At 43.7% G+C, this 18,568-nt stretch overlaps 4 protein-coding genes and 1 pseudogene across 4 annotated transcripts; 4 read left to right on the top strand and 1 right to left on the bottom strand.

The window, feature by feature from the left end:
- Window positions 321-2,447, bottom strand: LOC8060970. The gene is made up of 3 exons (XM_021455777.1): window positions 2,092-2,447; window positions 746-1,917; window positions 321-396 (listed from the first exon to the last, which is right to left on the bottom strand). Exons 2-3 carry the CDS (start codon window positions 1,908-1,910, stop codon window positions 353-355), a joined length of 1,209 nt encoding a protein of 402 aa, XP_021311452.1. The 5' UTR covers window positions 1,911-1,917; window positions 2,092-2,447; the 3' UTR covers window positions 321-352.
- Window positions 4,332-6,067, top strand: LOC8059557 (putative UDP-rhamnose:rhamnosyltransferase 1). The gene has a single exon (XM_002458771.2). It carries the CDS (start codon window positions 4,427-4,429, stop codon window positions 5,834-5,836), a length of 1,410 nt encoding a protein of 469 aa, XP_002458816.1. The 5' UTR covers window positions 4,332-4,426; the 3' UTR covers window positions 5,837-6,067.
- LOC110433763 lies at window positions 7,999-9,121 on the top strand (annotated as a pseudogene).
- Window positions 10,382-12,117, top strand: LOC8058959 (putative UDP-rhamnose:rhamnosyltransferase 1). The gene has a single exon (XM_002458770.2). The coding sequence runs from the start codon at window positions 10,562-10,564 to the stop codon at window positions 11,981-11,983; it is 1,422 nt and encodes a 473-aa protein (XP_002458815.1). The 5' UTR covers window positions 10,382-10,561; the 3' UTR covers window positions 11,984-12,117.
- LOC8058958 (trafficking protein particle complex subunit 5) lies at window positions 12,360-18,009 on the top strand. The gene is made up of 9 exons (XM_002458769.2): window positions 12,360-12,520; window positions 12,742-12,831; window positions 14,455-14,543; window positions 14,743-14,806; window positions 15,241-15,318; window positions 16,816-16,892; window positions 16,970-17,036; window positions 17,127-17,234; window positions 17,718-18,009. The coding sequence occupies exons 2-9, from the start codon at window positions 12,760-12,762 to the stop codon at window positions 17,745-17,747; spliced, it is 585 nt and encodes a 194-aa protein (XP_002458814.2). The 5' UTR covers window positions 12,360-12,520; window positions 12,742-12,759; the 3' UTR covers window positions 17,748-18,009.

Here is an 18,568-nt window from a genome sequence, read left to right as displayed (position 1 = left end):
CATTCGAAAGAAGCAGTCAATAAAAGTAATAAAGTACTTCATTCCACTAATAGAAACCACAGGACATGTCCAAACATCTGAATGTACTAGCATGAAAGGGGAGGCACTTCTAATGCCCTTACTCAAATAAGATGTCCTTGTGTGTTTTGCAAACTCACAAGCATCACAAAATAGTTTGCTCTTATCCACCCCACACATTACATTAGGAAAGGCTTTGCTTATTTTGTTGAAAGAAAGATGCCCGAGTCTACAATGTAATAACATCACATTAGCTTCCTTCTCTCCTATCGTTGCAGCCAACACAGTACATAATGCTTCAGTTGTGTCCTCACGATCCATATACCACAATCCACTATGCCTGGTTGCAGTCCCAAGATTCCTCCCTGTCCTCCTTTCCTGATGACAATTTTCATGGTATCATCCCTAAACAATTTTCTCGGTCAAGTGTAACCCGACAAGTCCAATTGATCAACTAACGCGCTCAATGATACTAGATTGACAGGAAAAGCTGGCACATGCAAAACTGATGACAATTTAATAGATGGAGTGCACTGAACTGTTCCAACACCTTTAACAAATTGTGATGTGCCATCAGCAGTTTGTATAGTTTCTTTATGTGTGGGGGGATATTGCATATACGATTCAAACTCACATGATGCACCTGTAACATGCTTTGATGCCCCTGAATCTAAAATCCAATTTAACTGTGATATGCGTGTAGGCATTGATACATGAGCATAATTACCTTCATCTATGTAGGCAAAGTTGACGAAGTCACCAACATAATTAACTTGATCTTTATCTCTTGAGCTCTCAACTTTATCTTTCCATTGTCTGGGTTCTTCGTCTTTCATTGATGAAGTTGGAACTTTTTCTTTCCATTGTTTGGGTTCTTCAGCTTTCACCGATGAAGCTGCTGCTCTAGAAAGCTCCTCTTCTATACCCACTACGTTGGCCCTATAGCCACCTCTTCCTCCATAGCCTCTACCACCCCTAAGAGCACCTCTGGTACCTCTTCCTCTACCATTGTTGGGCCTGAGTGGCTTAGGACAATCACGACTCAAGTGTCCAGTGTCACCACAATTGAAACACTTTCTATTTTCTTTCATTTCTGTTGCTGCAAAAATTGGACGAGGTAAGGATGCAGGAGATGGTGATGTAGCAGTCTCCCTCATCACCTTTAGTCTATACTCCTCTTGTGAAATAGCAGCTATGGCCTCATCTAGGCTAGGAAGAGTCGGTTGATGAAAAATAGCAGAACGCCTTGCCTCAAACTCTGGGTTCAGCCCCCTTAAGAAATGAATGACTCTCTTTTCTTCTATCCACTTCTTCACCCATGTCACACACTCTGAGTGTGGCAACTCGATAGGTTTATAATGATCTGCATCAGCCCACAAACTCTTCAACTCAGCAACATATTCCATCACCGACCGCTCCCCCTGTTTGAGATCATGGAGTCTGTCTTCTATTTCAACCATCAGCATCACATTTCCAGCACCTGAATACATCTTTTCCAAAGCTTTCCATATCTCTTTTGCACTCACAATTGTATCTACTGTGTTTGCAATGACCGGAGTCATAGAACTCAACATCCACGCTGCTACCAGAGAGTTGGTAGCATCCCATGTGCTCCATTCAGGACTTGACTTATCTGATGGCTCAGATGATTCCCCAATGACGAAGCCTTCAAGTTTTTTTGCTTTCAACAACCGAAGTGCCCTTCTAGACCAAGCCAAGTAATTTTTTATGCCCTCTAATTTGACATCATTTGGCATCAACTCTATCTTTTGGACAGGTTCAGCATGAACAACAATTTCTCTGCTTGAAGATGAGACCTCATCCTTCTTTGCAGTAAGTAGTTCTACCAATTTTCCAAGCACTTGCTCAATTCCTTGATTTTCCCCCATCATGTATGAGCTACAACAGTAACTAATAAGATGCCTTTGTTATCAAGAGACACCAAGCAGCACACAAACTTCTAGCTCAACTAAATCCCCAGGGTATATAGCATATATGCCCTGTGCAGCAGGCACCCTTTCTCCAACAACCACACAAGAGCCACACTATAGCCAACAGAGATGACACACGCACCTGCTTCCTTCTTCCACTGGATGCTTTCCCTTCTCTTCCTTCTTCACCACAGAGCAAGGCACCAGTAGCAGGAGGTACCACAGCAGCAGGTCCACCAACAGGAGCAGCACGGGTGCACTCCTCAGCCAGGCAATCTCACCTCAGGCGCCTGGACATCTCTAGATCCAGTCCGTCACTCCTGTCGCCGAGCTCTCTCTCTCTCTCTCTAACCAGGCTCCGACACCATGAAGGGGTATGGAAAATTCCAGAGACCACTCCACTTTCTGTGTCTTTGATACATACATATATATATAACACATACACCAACACAGACAATGGGCTATAAGCCCATGGGCCTATCTATAGAAATACATAGCCCAACACATAACAATATATGTACCAAAAAAATCAAAATGTCTTATAGTTTATGACGAAGGGAATATTTGTTTGTGCACTTATTTCCTCAGTCTGTCTAACTTACACCTTAAACTTCAATGGCAAATTACTTCAACCAATGATACATACAAATTATGTTCCTAGGTTATATTTCTTTTTTTGAGACGGTTGATAACAAGCTTAGTATGGGGATAAGCATGATAAAATAAAAAGGTTGAATCAAATAGTTTAAGGGAATTGTGTTTTGTAGTGCTGTGTAAGATTGGAAACGACCAATGGTAAAGACGGATATTGACATCGATTAGAGCCACACACTAGCAAGGGATAGCACATCCGATTCAGGCCTTACATGTTCTAGAACACAGCTGAGATAGGTTAAACAATGAGGTCTACCATCAAATCGATGATGCGATGTAGGTGCAGTGAGAAGTAAAAACCACGGATCAACCAGTCCACTCCAAACTCGAACTATAATCAACAATAAATACAATGGGTCTTCTCTAAAGCATCTAGAGGTTTACAACAACAGTAATAAATTTATCAAATTGCAAACTTTACATCAGCTACAACCACAACTGTCTAATAAGATGCATGACAATGCCAAATGGAGAGAGTCACAGGTTTTTCCTCCTTAATAATCAATTCATATCTTACAAACTATAGCTCTATTATGCAAAAATTTTGGTAGGCATGTAGATCCTTGAGTCCTCCAATCACTGACCAAGTTTTAGCTCAATCGGACACCGTTTTACAACCCAAATGATTTATCTACCAAAACTACTATGTTCTAAAACTATAGTAACTTGAACTGACAAAGCCCCTCTCGAATATGATGCTCTACTCAACCAATCCTCAAACCAATTGAATATATCGAAGCAAGTGTAGAATGAGCTCACCAAGTTTAATTCCTATCCAAACATGTTTGATTGAGCCTTACATGACTGGTTCAGAGGCACCAAATTTGGATAGATTTGTTTCTCCTTTTTCTTCTCTCTTCTCTCACGTTGTGTTCTATATGTGTTCTGCTCTCTCACTCTCCAAGTGCAGCAGTAGGTGAAAAGGAGGCTAGGTTTTTGTGTTCCTCACCCCATCTCAAGAGATGATCTCAATCACTGATTCCAACCGAAATCAATGGTGCATGCATGCCGAGTTTCAACACTGGGTTTGTGGACTGTCAACTGTTTTTGGCTCCGAATCATCCTTCCTGTGGAGGGATAGTCCGACACTCTACCCCGCAGACAAGCCTCAGGAGTTCAATACAAGGCTAACCTCTCTAAAGAAATTGGCCGCAAGCCCATAAAGGTTGACTGGATAAATCAAGTTGATGATGGATAAAAAAGGTTTCTGTTCCAAAGTCCTTGCAACTGGAAGGAGGAAGTTACCACTTGCTGATCACCTAACTCATTTGAGGAAGCTGCTGCTAAATATGGCGGCTTTGGGCTTCACTTATTCACAATGATGTAAGGGTTGGTTATAGAGGGACTAAGTCTGTTTTGCTGTTTCTCTTCGAATGTGTTTTATACAGGATGTAACCCAACTGAATGTTGTATGAATGTTTTGGTCTTTGCGATGCTAAGACAAGGGCTTTGCCCTTTAACTCTAAAGAAAGATAATGGAAACAATCGGTTATCGTTTATGAGCAATGTTGCATACTCTACTTCCGCTGTGGTGATTGAGTCAGCTGTGGCGTAGTACGCGCGTAGTGCATCATCCATGACATAAGCTGACTGTGAGTCTGTGACTGATTGTTTGGCTCTATCTTTCTATGCTCCCTGCTTACATATTTGAACAGAAATCCTGGGCAGTCAAAGTGAGGACGTCCTCAAACTGAACTTTTCATCATATCTGAATGTGCGACTGTACACACCTACTATAAGAACAGGGAGAGTAGCACAGTGGCAGACCATCTCCCTCAATTCTCATAAAAAAACCTCTGCCTTGCGTTGACAAAGCCTCGCGAATGGACGCCAGCAGCGGGAGCATGCACGTTGTGATGCTGCCATGGCTGGCTTTCGGCCACATCCTCCCGTTCACCGAGCTCGCCAAACGCATAGCTCGGCAGGGCCACCAGGTCACCATCCTTTCCACGCCAAGAAACACTCGACGGCTTATCCACATCCCACCGGACCTGGCTGGCCTTGTCCGCGTCGTGGACGTACAGCTGCCGCGCGTGGAGCGCCTGCCGGAGGACGCCGAGGCTAGCATCGACCTACCCTCCGACGACCTCCGACCGTACCTGCGCCGGGCCTACGACGCGGCCTTCGCCGACAAGCTTTCGGACATCCTGCAGGAGCCGGGGCCGCGGAAGCCGGACTGGGTGATCATCGACTACGCCGCGCACTGGGCGCCCGCGGCCGCGGCGAGGCATGGCGTGCCATGCGCGTTCCTGAGCCTGTTCGGCGCCGCGGCGGTCACTTTCTACGGCCCCGCGGAGGCGCTCATGGGACGCGGGAAGCACGCAAGGACGAAGCCAGAGCAGCTAACCATGGTCCCCGACTACGTGCCGTTCCCGACCACCGTCGCGTACCGCGGCTTCGAGGCGCGCGAGTTTTTCACGCCGGTGTTGGTCCCTGACGAATCTGGCGTGTCGGAAGGCTACCGGTTCGCCAAGTGCATCGAAGGCAGCCAGCTCGTGGGCATCAGGAGCAGCGCGGAGTTCGAGCCGGAGTGGCTGCAGGTGCTCGGCGGGCTATACCGGAAGCCGGTCATCCCAGTCGGCCTATTCCCTCCACCACCCACACAAGACATCGGCGGCCACAAGGCAGCGCTGCAATGGCTGGACAGGCAGGCGCGGGGCTCCGTTGTGTACTCGGCGTTCGGCAGCGAGGCGAAGCTGACGAGTGCACAGCTGCAGACCATAGCGCTCGGTCTCGAGGCTTCTGGCCTGCCGTTCCTGTGGGCATTCAGGCAACCGGTCGATGCCAACGAAGGCGAAAGCGGATTGCCGGAAGGTTTCGAGGAGCGCGTCGACGGCCGCGGACTCGTCTGCCGCGGCTGGGTGCCACAGGCCAGGTTCTTGGCCCACGAATCTGTCGGAGGGTTCTTGACCCACGCCGGCTGGAACTCCATCATTGAAGGCCTCGCCCGCGGCGTCAGGCTGGTGCTGCTACCGCTGATGTTCGATCAAGGCCTCAACGCGAGGCATCTGACGGAGAAGAAGATAAGCGTCGAGGTGCCGCGAGACGAGGAAGATGGCTCGTTCGCGCCCAAAGACATTGCAGCTGCTTTGAGGAGGGTCGTGGTGGAGGAAGAATGCGAGGTGTTCGGGGATAAGGCCAAAGAGCTCGCCAAGTTGTTTGGAAATGACGAGATGAATGATCAGTGCGTGCGAGATTTTCTCAAGTGCCTATCGGAATACAACAGGCAGTGACAGTCAGTAGTTGGATTATAGGGGGCTGGTAATGTCAAATTTTGGATAAGGGTCCTTTTCTCAAAGGTTCACTACGACTGAGTGAGAACTAGAACACACCCTCGGATAATAAACAAAAAAAAAGTAATACAAATGCTTGCTTTATTTTTTTCCTAAAGAATAGAACAAGTATATATACATCCTTATTTTTATGTATATCTTGTTACCGATAACAATAATGTCTCCAACAGACGTACACGTAGATTTGAGATTGATGAAGTTTTTTTTTTTTTTTTGGTGAATGCCTGTCTCCATTCATTCAATTGGAGCAGGATTACAATCTCGGATCATCAGGTTCGTGACACAAGCTGGGGCACATGACCACCACCCAGACCGTGTATCGCCTGTGACTTGCTTGGCTATAGTATGTGCTACCTCATTACAAGAGTGAGCTATATAGGTAAATTTGAAGTCTACAAAAACACTACTCAATTCTCTAATCTCCGCCATAATTACCTCAATGCTAGACCATCGATGAAGTTATCATGATTGTCTTGTTGTTAATGGACACATAAACAAATAGCTAAAAACTAGTTCATCAACCCATGTTCCAACATATATATATGTTACAATCTTTGAAAGACATAGCATTATAAAGTTAATATTTAATGCAAAATTTATCATGTAGTGTTTTGAAGCTATGCCTAGTTTGATAAATTACCAAAAAAAGGTGAGGTGTTTGTGCTGCAGGCAACTGTAGAGAAGGAGAGAAAAGTGGAAGATATGTTTAACTGTAACACATGAGATTTCCCTTTAATAAAGTATTAGTATACGAGTTCAATTGTTTTCGCTTATGTCTATCCGAAAGTAGAAAAGAGAGTTCCTACATTGCAGAGTTATCATTTGTCATATGGAGGAAAGATCTCTTTGACTGGCTCAGACTCATGTATAAGTTCAATTCCAACCTATATTATGGTATGTTTCATTTGAAAAGGAAGGCTCACCACAAAATGGAGACAACAAGGTCTAATTTCTTTTGGCATGGTCTTGAACAAAAGAAGAAAATACCATATGATGAAATGGAAAGTTCTAGCTTCACCCAAACAAGGAGGTGGTTTGGGTTTCACTAGTACCAGGATTATGAATCAACGTTTGCTATGTAAATAGATTTGTAAATTGGAGAGAGGGGATCCATGTTGTAAATTACTAAGAGCTAAGGGCCTGTTTGGATTTCCTCCACTAGACTTTAGAAATAAAGTTCCAAACAAGTAGTCTAAAGTTAGCTATAAACTTTAGTGCACCTCATATTAGAGCTTTAGAGCTCTAAAATGAGCTTTAGAGAAGGGATCGAAATAGACCCTAATAAAGTAATTGGGAAAGAGAGGTTTTTATTGTTCTTGCTGTAGAGGGGGGGGTCACAATTTTGGACAAGACTACTTGGGATTTCATAGGCTTGTAATAGAGGTTTAATATATGTGGTAAATAATGGGAAGAAAGCAAGATTTTGGATCGATGTTTGGCTAGGCAATTGCCCTTTTAGTATAGTCTATAGCAGAATCTTTAACATCTGTAATGAACAAGAGGAGTTAGTGTATAATGTGCTAAAAAGCAATGAAATTAAGTTTCAAAAGGTCCCTTGGAGAGGTGGAACAGGAGGAATGACTTTCACATGTGAGAGAATGATGAGTGATTGCTAAAAGGTGATCGAACTTGGGTTTACTGTGTTGAGACTAACCATTGCGTGAGTTGGTGTATGTACAAAATGTCTCTTGTCTTGTGATGTACGTTGAGCTCGCCGCTCGGAATCAGACGTCGCGGCGGCAGTGACGACTCTTCCGTTCCTGACGAGAAACTCTTCCAACCGCAGGTGGCGGGCAGTCAACTACGCGGTCCATCTCGCACTCGCAGGCCCGTCTTAGAGGGGGGTGCAGGCAGTGCGCCGGCCGAGGGCCCATGACACTTGGGGGCCCATGAGTATAGGTCTTTATAGTATGTGTATTTGACACATATGCAGTCTGCGGCAATGAGTTGTCTCTTCGACTTTGTGTGATGGCGTCTTGTTGTGGCCGTTCCAACGTTCCTAATTCCCTCCGTCTCTATCTCTGATCATATTTGGCCAGCTAGCGGCAACAGGCAGGCGGCGCTATGGTCCCTCTACGGATAAGTGATCTGTGCCTCTACGGATGCCAGATGGTGATCGGTGAAGATTGAAGCGTGAAGGCTGTACTAGACGATAAGTGATTGTTTGATATACAAATTTATTTTGCTTTTCCACCTTGCAATTGAAATCCAATCCATACAAGCAATTAGGTATCAAGTGATTGAAGCGAATAGTTGAGGTAACCATAATAGTTATTTTAAAAAGCGCTAAACTAAATATATATTGCAAGTTAAAAGGAACTAAATATACATTGCAAGTTAACTATTATTAATAGTGCTATATACCTCAATCGTTATAATAAAACATTAGATTGTTGGGCTCTTACTATATTGCTTGCACAAGGGCCCTAAAAATCATTGAGACGGCCCTGCGCACTCGTCAACGATTTCATGAAGCCCAGGATCGACGAGGCAAGCACATCTGGTCTCTCCACTCCGTGGTCTGATCAGCATTCAGGTGACATGCTTGATGCTCCTGTCTGATCTGACTAAAATATAATGTGCCTGCTGATGCTACAGATCGACGAGCTGCTGTCACTTGGCGTGAATGTCACAGTGTACAACGGACAGGTGATGGCCGCTCAGCTTCTATGCTTCTTTCTACTCCGCGGTGCTGGGTTCTATATATACAAATTCAGTATTTCCTTCAAGCACTGAGTTCAGCAACATTTTCTATTTTCTTCATCCGAATCAGCTTGATGTGATCTGTTCGGTAATCGGCGCGGAAGCATGGGTGGAGAAGCTCAAGTGAGAGAGTTTGTTTTCTCCCTTCCGGATGTCATCATTCATTCAGAGTTTCAGACTGTGTCTTTGAATTCCTCGCTTATCATTTGTTTTCAGGTGGGATGGGCTGACGAGCTTCTTGAGCCTGCCAAGGCTGCCGCTCTACTGTGGCCCAACAAAAGCCACCAAGGCCTTTGTCAGATCCTACAGGAACTTGCACTTCTACTAGATTCTTGGAGCTGGGCATTTAGTAAGTAGTACTAGCCATTTTTTTGTTACAAAAGCCACTAAATTTAGGATATCAATATCCGTAGCAGGTGCCAAATTATCTTTTCTTGCGCCCCTGTGTCGTGCAGGTTCCCGTTGATTAACCATGCATTACTCAGTATGATTGGTACCATAACTCAATCTCCAGCTTCATAAACGACCAGGAGGCGGAATTATATACTTCAAAATTGTAAAAAGCAAACCTTTGAAATATGCAATACAGCCAATACTATCTTAGGGCCTGTTTAGTTGGTGAAAATTTTTACAAAGTACTACTGTAGCACTTTTGTTTGTATTTGACAATTATTGTCCAATCATAGACTAATTAGGTTCAAAAGATTCGCCTCGCAAATTCCAGGCGAACTATACAATTAGTTATATTTTTATCTATATTTAATGCTTCATGCATGTGCCACAAGATTCGATGTGACGAAAAATCTTGAAAATTTTACAAAATATTTCAGGAATTAAACAAGGCCTTAGTAACTCGCCAGTGTTTTTAGTTTGAATGATGCCTTATTTGGCTGGACGGATTGGGAGAGAAAAAAAATCCCAAAATATGAAATGGGGTGGATACAAGTGCAACCAAGTAAGATCTAGAAAGAATTATTTCAAACATCATATATCCCCCCGTCCTGTAATACTCCATCTATTCCAAATTACAAGACATTTCATGAATTTTGAAAAAAACAAAACATATTAAGTTTGACCAAAATTATAGAAAAAATTTAAAAAAATTATAACAACAAATAAGTATATTACGAAAATATAATTAATAAAGAATCTAATGATAGTTAGTTGGTATATAAATACTATTATCTTATCATATAAACTTGGTCAAACTTGAGGTCTTTTGACCCTTCAAGATTCTTAGAATGTCTTATAATTTGGGATGGAGGAAGTACAATACATTTCAAAAAGTTACAATTTAAGTGCCGAATGGCCTAATAGAAAGATGAATTGGATTCAAATTTTAAAACAACATCCTTGGCCTATTCAAGATTCTAACCCTCTTTCCACCTTGGCACCTAAAGTTTCCTACAAAAGCACACTAGATAGTCTACAAAAGCACCTAAGTGGCTAAGTTTTCTAAAAAAAAAACACACTCACACTTATGTACCATCTTCGGATGGTGGACGTTGATGAACCTATCGATTATTTATCTTTAAAAAAGAGAGGTTATTAGCTGTTGAAAAAAAAGATGCATATGCAGGCATACTTTATGATCCGCTGGCCTCCACCGCCGACGATCATGTCGCCCGGGGTTGTTGAATTGAAAGGGCTGCTTCTGTCCCCACTCCAAGTCATGCGCGACATCGCTGTTGGATCATATTGGCCTCCCTGATTAGCCAGGATCGTCAGTGGCAAAAATGGATCCGTGTAATCCATGACTCAGCCTGACTGACTGACTGGTTCTATTTTTATATGCCCACTGCTCGAGTGCTTTGCTTGACTTGGCTTTAGCAGCCTGCCAGCCTAGCAGGATAGGAGAATTTTACGTTCTCAAACTGAAAAGTCTTCATATCTGCACGCCTGCATACCAAAAAAACTGCACCTACTCCCTCAGTCTCCTACAAACAACTCAAAGCCTGAATAATGGGGGACGCCAACGGCGGCAGTATGCACGTCGTGCTGCTGCCATGGCTGGCGTTCGGCCACATCCTCCCCTTCACGGAGCTCGCCAAGCGCATAGCTCGGCAGGGCCACCGGGTCACGCTCTTCTCCACGCCAAGAAACACCCGGCGGTTAATCCGCATCCCTCCAGAACTCGCGGGGCAAATCCGCGTCGTGGACATCGCACTGCCGCGCGTGGAGCGCCTGCCGGAGGACGCCGAGGCGAGCATCGACCTCCCGTCCGACGACCTCCGCCCGTACCTCCGCGTAGCCTACGACGCCGCCTTTGCCGACAACCTCTCGGCCATCCTGCAGGAGCCGGGGCCGGAGCGGCCCGACTGGGTGGTCATCGACTACGCCGCGTACTGGGCGCCCGCGGCCGCGGCGAGGCACGGCGTGCCGTGCGCGTTCCTGAGCCTGTTCGGCGCCGCGACGCTCAGTTTCTATGGCCCCCCCGAGGGGCTCATGGGACGCGGCAAGTACGCCAGGACGAAGCCGGAGGACCTCACCGTGGTGCCTGACTACGTGCCGTTCCCGACCACCGTCGCGCACCGCGTCTTCGAGGCGCGCGAGTTGTTCAACGGCTTGGTTCCGGACGACTCCGGCGTGTCGGAAGGCCACCGGTTCGCCGTGTCCATCGGAGAGAGCCAGGTCGTAGGCATCCGGAGCAGACCGGAGTTTGAGTCGGAGTGGTTGCAGGTGCTTGACAAGCTCTACCAGAAGCCGGTGATCCCGGTCGGCCTGTTCCCTCCGCCGCCGACACAAGACATCGCCGGCCACGAGGCGACTTTGCGGTGGCTGGACAGACAGGCTCGGGGATCCGTCGTGTACGCGGCCTTCGGCAGCGAGGCGAAGCTGACAAGCGCGCAGCTCCAAACAATCGCGCTGGGTTTGGAGGCGTCCGGCCTGCCATTCATCTGGGCGTTCAGGCCGCCAGCCGACGGCGACGCCGAACCCGGACAAGGCACAGGCGGGTTGCCGGAAGGCTTCGAGGAGCGTGTCAATGGCCGGGGATTGGTCTGCCGCGGCTGGGTGCCTCAACCCAGGCTGCTGGCCCATGAATCGGTTGGTGGGTTTCTGACCCACGCCGGCTGGAACTCCATCTCCGAGGGCCTCTCGCGGGGCGTCAGGATGGTGCTGCTGCCGCTGATGTTCGATCAGGGCCTCAACGCCAGGCTTCTTGTGGAGAAGAAGATCGGCATCGAGGTGGAGAGGGACGAAGACGACGGCACGTTCGCTCCCAAAGACATCGCGGATGCTCTGAGGACGGCCATGGCGGAGAACCAAGGCGGGACTAGGGTCAAGGAACTGGCCGAGGTGTTTGGAAATGATGAGGCGAATGATCAGTGCCTGCGAGATTTCCTCCGGTATCTGTCGGAATACAGCAGGCAACATCAAGGGTAGCTCACTAAGTTCCATTCCATTTCGAGGCTAGTAATGTTGGTGCAGAAAAGGGCAAAGAAATGGAAGCGAGCCATGCTATCGAAAAAAAATGCTAATAAACAATATTCAACGTTAATAAAATATAAAAATTTCCATTTGCTTATTTACAATTTACTATATACTCATAAATATCAATATTATTTCTGTTACTTAAAACAAATGTTGTACTAGCCAGTGTCCCACGACGGGAAGGCATATGAAGTCAACAAAAATAAAAAATTTAAAAGGGAGAGAAATTGTGAACCAAAACAAAAAATTCGAAAGAAAAGTGTGAAACAAGACGGCCCAGAAGAAGGCCCATGTGGGTGCTTTTTTTTTTTAACTCCGTTGCTGCATAACGTGCATTCCCATTCCGTCCGCTGCATCCCTACTCGTGCGTTCTGTTCTGTCTGCTCTCGCCCCCTCTCGCTCTCCGACGACTGGCGGGCCGCTGCCTCCGCCCTAGGCCAGGTGCTGAGGCTTTAGTTGGTCTCTTCGCCGGCGTCGAGCACCCACCAGGTACTCCCACCCCTTTCTCTTCCCTTCCCTTTAAGCTGAGCACCGAAACCCTAACCTAAAGCTATTCAGCTTGGCAAGCCTCGTAACTTCGAAGGTTTTTTTTTTCAAAAATTCTTGGTACACCCATGTCCCTTTACTGGATCCGCCCCTGTTAGCTGGGGATTTTTCATTATGGGCTGTTCATAGTTCATGTTCTAACTTGTGCCTTAATTTATCTGCAGCTTGAAGGGGCTGCCAAGATGATCGGTGTTGGGAAGGCGAAGCAGTACGCCAACGTCCTTGACAAGCCCCTCAGCCGTGGCAGGCAGGAGGTATGTGCTGTCTCTGCCTTGAATTCCCATCGGATCTGTGCGCGCACTGCTTCCCTAGATTAATCCTCGAGATGTCGATCTTTTTTGCATGCATCTCATCGCGCTGGGATGGCGATCCCTTCTAGTTCCTTGCTCCCCACATAGGCTCCTCAAATAGGAAGGCACTAGGGGTGTAGCCTGTAATCTGTAAGCAAGTATTGCAGCCTGCGGGAGCATTGGCGTGAGATGTACTAGTTGCATTTTCACGGACGTGTTTGATGGAGTACTGTTGATCAGTTTTACTCAAGCAGTGGCAAGGTAGCTGACCCGCAGAGCCTGACTTTTGTGAGACGCAAGAGATCTGTTAATTCTTCTGTGAATAGCATTAATTGTGGGCCAGTCATAGATTTGTTACCTGAGAGATCTAGTTTAGAATTTGATTCCTCCTGCCATCCCAGCTGTTGAGTTTTTGACAATTGCCCCAGAGAGTTCTTTCTTGCCATCCCAGCGAAAAGTCTGAAGCATTTGTTAGTTGCAGAAAAAAGGGGCTATGAAGCAGTTCTATCATCTTGTTCTAGGTGCATAAACCATACCAAGGTGTGACCTGTCAGGTGGAAGAATTTCATTTATCTGAGATATAAAAGAAGTTTCTGCATCTATATAGCCAGGGTGTGGGGTCGTTGTTATCATCGTACTCCGGAAACAATAATTGTACAAGTTTTGATTGGCGCGTTGGATTTACACCGTGGCTCCAGATCCTTGGCATCAAATTTATTATTCCTTCCCATCCATCTGAGGTAGTTTCACTTTCCACCAGAAGCTGATCTATCTGAATTGGATCCTTTGGTGACGCTACTCCCCATTTTGGCTGTGGAACATAGATTGGAGGTGTTGTGGACTTGTGGTTGGTTTGTGTTTCATCTACTGCTCAATTTTTGCGGCATATGCCAGCAGTGGCTTCATGTGTTATTTGATCTTCTTCCTCCAGTTTGCCATTTGCTGTACAGATCAGAATTGGGTCCCATTGCAGTGGAAATAGAGCTGGCTCAGCATACTAAATTGTCATGTGCTTAGTTTGGGGGGAGGGTTCGGTTAGGGTTGAGACGTAACTGTGTGGGTGAGATACATGAGAGGTGGCTGCCAGGTGCGGCCACTGGGAGAAGGGGGCGAGGGGACACGAGAAGACTGAGGGGAATTACCCAAACTCAGCTTAACCTTTGTTTATTCTCTGTATTTGTAGGGCCAACAAAATTGACTCCTTGATTCTTTATATATAGAATCCATTCTAATTACAACTCAATCTGTCAAACCTAAACTTTATGACAGTGGGCCTGAGTGGTTCCACCCTTTTATTTCAACTAGCAACCTTGAATTTTTCCCTTTTTGCGGGAATATATTTTGCCGGCCATGACATTTTTTGTAGTTTAAGGTTTACTTGTGATGGTCTTATTAACGGCCAGGCATGAAATGATTATTTCTTTATGTTGACGTTAATTAGTTCCTGGCAAATTTTGCAAATGAGAGGTCAAATATATGATAAGCTTTTCTGATATGCTTGGTGATCTCTAGGTTTTCTAGGAAGTTTGCTTTCTCTCATGGTCTTTTTCTACCATACAGGCTTATTGAGTATTTTGCCTTTTGTAGGTCAGTTTGAGTGCATTTGCATTCTTGTTCTCTGAGTTGGTTCAGTACAACCAGACTCAAGTTGACAACATTACTGAGCTGGAACGGAGGTATCTCTATTGTGTATTTATACCTGTCTGATCTAGTTTGATGAATTTGTATTTAGGTTGATTGATTATTTTCTATCATGTGCCTTTGTTTATCTTATTGCACATGCTACTAACTTATACCCAGATCAGATAAACTCTTTCAGTAAATTGATTTATAAATTCATCTGGGCTACACCTTTTTGTTTTATTTCATGCACAGGCTGGAGGATGCTGGTTATGCGGTTGGTGCAAGGGTGCTTGAATTACTCTGTCACAGGGAGAAGGTTGATACCTGTTTGATTGCTTGGTTATGTAATGGTCATTATAAAAATACTGTAGCAATTTCGATGCTCCATTTTTGCAAATAATATTTTATAGTCATATTTCCATTTACAAAAATAATTTTGCTTGGATAATTCTTTCTAGCTCAGAATCTTATATATATCATATATGAGTATCGAAGCACTGTACATTCAGCATAAACATAGTTTTCTTGGTCTAATCAAATAATACCAAATGTAGGGACGTAGGGTCACTGCATCAGCTCTTTATTTTTTGTTGAATTTTATAGGATAAAAGGTTCATTTGGTATATTATGTGCAATGATTTCAAGTACTCTACAGTTAAAAAAAAAGAAAACGTGATCTACATGTTATTATATATATTCTTCTCGTTTTGAGGTAGTCATGTCTGGAAGATAATTAGATTGTTACTTCAGGGAAATAGACGAGAGACACGACTTCTGGGTATTTTATCATTCATCCACAGTACTGTTTGGAAAGTGTTGTTTGGGAAGGTAATATTGTTCTGCCTGTGACTGTCTTTTCTGATTCATATCCATTCTCGCAGTTGGGTGATTACAATTTGTATTCATAAAACTTTACTACCAATAATTCCTAGATTGTAAAATTACAATGTCATGAACTAGATGACTGATGGACACTCAAACTCAAGTGGCACGTAATGCCCTGATGGCAGCTACACCACATCAGGAAGTCTATTGACTAAGTAACTTTTTTAGTTTGTGCTTCTTTTTTATGACAATATTGAACTTACGTAGAGACAATAAGGCCCTGTTTAGTTCCCCGCCCAAAATTTTTTCATCCATCCCATCGAATCTTTAGACACATGCATGGAACATTAAATATAGATAAAAAAATAAACTAATTACACAGTTTAGTTGAGAATCGAGAGACGAATCTTTTAAGCCTAGTTACTCCATGATTAGCCTTAAGTGCTACAGTAACCCATATATGCTAATGACAGATTAATTATGCTTAATAAATTTGTCTTGCAGTTTCCTGACGAGCTATGTAATTTGTTTTTTTATTAGTTTCTAAAAACCCCTCCCGACATCCTTCCGACACATCCGATGTGACACCTAAAAAATTTTCATCCTCCATCTAAACAGGGCCTAAGCCTAAAAACTGGAACTGTTGAATAACATACCTAAAATGTAGGAATTACCCAAAAAGGAATAAGAAACATTGAAACCGATAATACTATTCCTGATTTGTTCTGAGCTGTCACATGGGCAACACATGTTCATATACTAAAAAACATGTCAACATCTCCTTGTACGGTCATAGATGACAACTTATCCCTCACTTGCTTTATAGCTTGTCTTGAGCTATAGTGATGGCAATGTCTGTAGCCAGTTGTAGCCTCTGTTAAGGAGCTTGCTGCTTGTACCACTTTGTGCATAACTAGCGTGACCACTCATTGTGCCTCACTCCTTTTAAATATGCCCAATATCTGGATCCCTTTCCAAATACCATGGTTTCAAAAGCTTTAGTAATATTCATTTAATTACCTGCCTGGTGGTGGCTATATGGCTTAACTGGACTGATCCTGCTGTTTAACCAGTGATTCATATATTAACACTTAAATCTTTATTAGGGAGGCCATTTTGGAACACTGCTAGGCATGCTCATTAGTACAAGCATCTTTAGGATAAACTGAATTATTATGTTTAATAGGATATCTTGAATAATGCTTATAGTGCAGTAGTATGGAATGAATACTCTTGGACTCATGTTAGAAGTTAATATGGGTGGTTGTGTGTTTTCTAAACACCTGCAGGATAATAGTTTTACAGTGTTGATATTTCAGTTTCCTTAGGTTTGGTCTCCACATGTAAACCAACTTCTTATGGCTGTGTTACATAAGAATTTATACCTCTTAATAAGTTAATATGGTTGACAGTAAATGTTAACCTGTGATATTCTTGTTATCACTGACTTTGTTCACACGATTGTTTGTTAATTCTTGTAGTTGTTTTATTATGTGCCAGGTGGCTGACTCACTTGAGAAGGGAACAGAACATGAGGATGAATACATGATCAGTGAAAAGGAGCTTCTTGTTAACCGGTTTGTGAACTTTTGTGGAGTTCATAATGCATCTTTTTCTACAAGTCTGAAGCTCGATACTCTTTCTGTTTGAACAGTTTCATTTCCGTGCCAAAAGACATGGGAGCATTCAACTGTGGAGCTTTTGTTGCGGGAATTGTAAAGGTGGAATGGAAATCCAGTTCTAGTGACCACTGACCTTATCATTTTATTGGAGCAATAAATATATCAATATTACTTTGTAACTTTTTGCAGGGTGTATTAGAAAATGCTGGCTTTCCTGCTGTAGTTACTGCACATTTTGTTCCAATTGAAGGACAGCAAAGGCCAAGGACGACAATCCTGATAAAGTTTGCTGAAGAGGTAGAAGATTTATGTTCTTTTACAGCCTGGATCAGGAAAATGAATAGAAAATTATAGTATTGCTAATTTAGGAATTTAAATTATCTCTGCTGTTCTTATTGGTGACAACAATTATACAAATACCATGCATTATCATGAACTATGCTGTTAGTCAACCACTTGTCATGTCACCAACTAGTTAACCAAAAAAAAACATAGAAACTTTTCATCCAGTTAGACATAATTTAGAAGTCTAACATAATTTTCTTTCTGTCAGGCATGTAGGCTGCTATATTAAACTTTGACTTAGTTAAGTCAAAATTATCATCTGTCTACAATAAGCTAATTTGTGTTACCTCCCTACATTTGATTTCAATAGTAAATAAGCATTCCATGCATATTTATTTGCCAATGGTCCAGAAATTTTATAGCATGCATTTTGTAATTGCATCTGTTCGTTTGACTATACTATTGAATAAGCTGATTTAAATATATTCTTTTCAGGTTTTACACAGAGAAGCAAGACTTGGCTGAGGTTTATGTATGTACACAAAACCTTTGACTAGCCTATTTGTAAGGTGGATTGTTACTGGATAGTTTGGTAATTTCTTGTATTTGATTTATGTATTAGAGGTGTAGCGTTTGGGGGTGTAACTTACTTTTTTCATGAGAATCAATTGCAAAAGCGATCTCAAGTATGGCCTAAGTTAAGAGGCTATGCATCCCTGCATACGGTTTGTTGTTTTCAAAGTTGATTTTGAACCTCAACTTTTATTAAAAAAAAGATATGGATGAATTATGGACGTGTCAAGTTTTTTCAATAACAAAACCACAAAGTATGTTTTTATGAGTTTTCACGTTTTCAACATTTGTCTAGAATAATAGATAGCGTGAGTTTATACTTAGTCAACTTACATGCCCGCTGTGTGATCAGGATGCAGAAACTATTGATCACCTCTTAGTCCAGTGTGTCTTTGCAAGAGAATTTTGGTTCCGCTTCTTTACTCGGATTGGACTCCAAGGCTTTTATCCGCAGTCCACAGAAACATCCTTTCATTCATGGTGGGAGAGAGTGAGCAAGGCTGTTAGTGACTTGGTAAAGAAAGGAATCAACTCTCTCATAATCCTGGGAGCTTGGATCTTATGGACACACCTTAACAGATGTGTTTTTGATGGTGCAGCCCCAAATGTTACAGGGGCTCTTGCTGTAGCGGAAGATGACAGAAGGTCGTAGTCTTTGGCGGGGGCTCGAGGATTATCCCTCTTGGATGCCCTCGCTCCGGTGGGTTAACGCCCTGTATTTTGTGGTAGTGTCTCTACTGGTACGGGTGCGTTAGTTTTCTTGCAGCAGCAGC

The sequence above is a fragment of the Sorghum bicolor genome, chromosome 3 (genome assembly GCF_000003195.3).
Source record: "Sorghum bicolor cultivar BTx623 chromosome 3, Sorghum_bicolor_NCBIv3, whole genome shotgun sequence".
NCBI classification, from domain to species: Eukaryota; Viridiplantae; Streptophyta; class Magnoliopsida; order Poales; family Poaceae; genus Sorghum; species Sorghum bicolor.
Note: the sequence above shows the minus strand (reverse complement) of the source record. Positions and strands in the feature narration are given on the sequence as shown.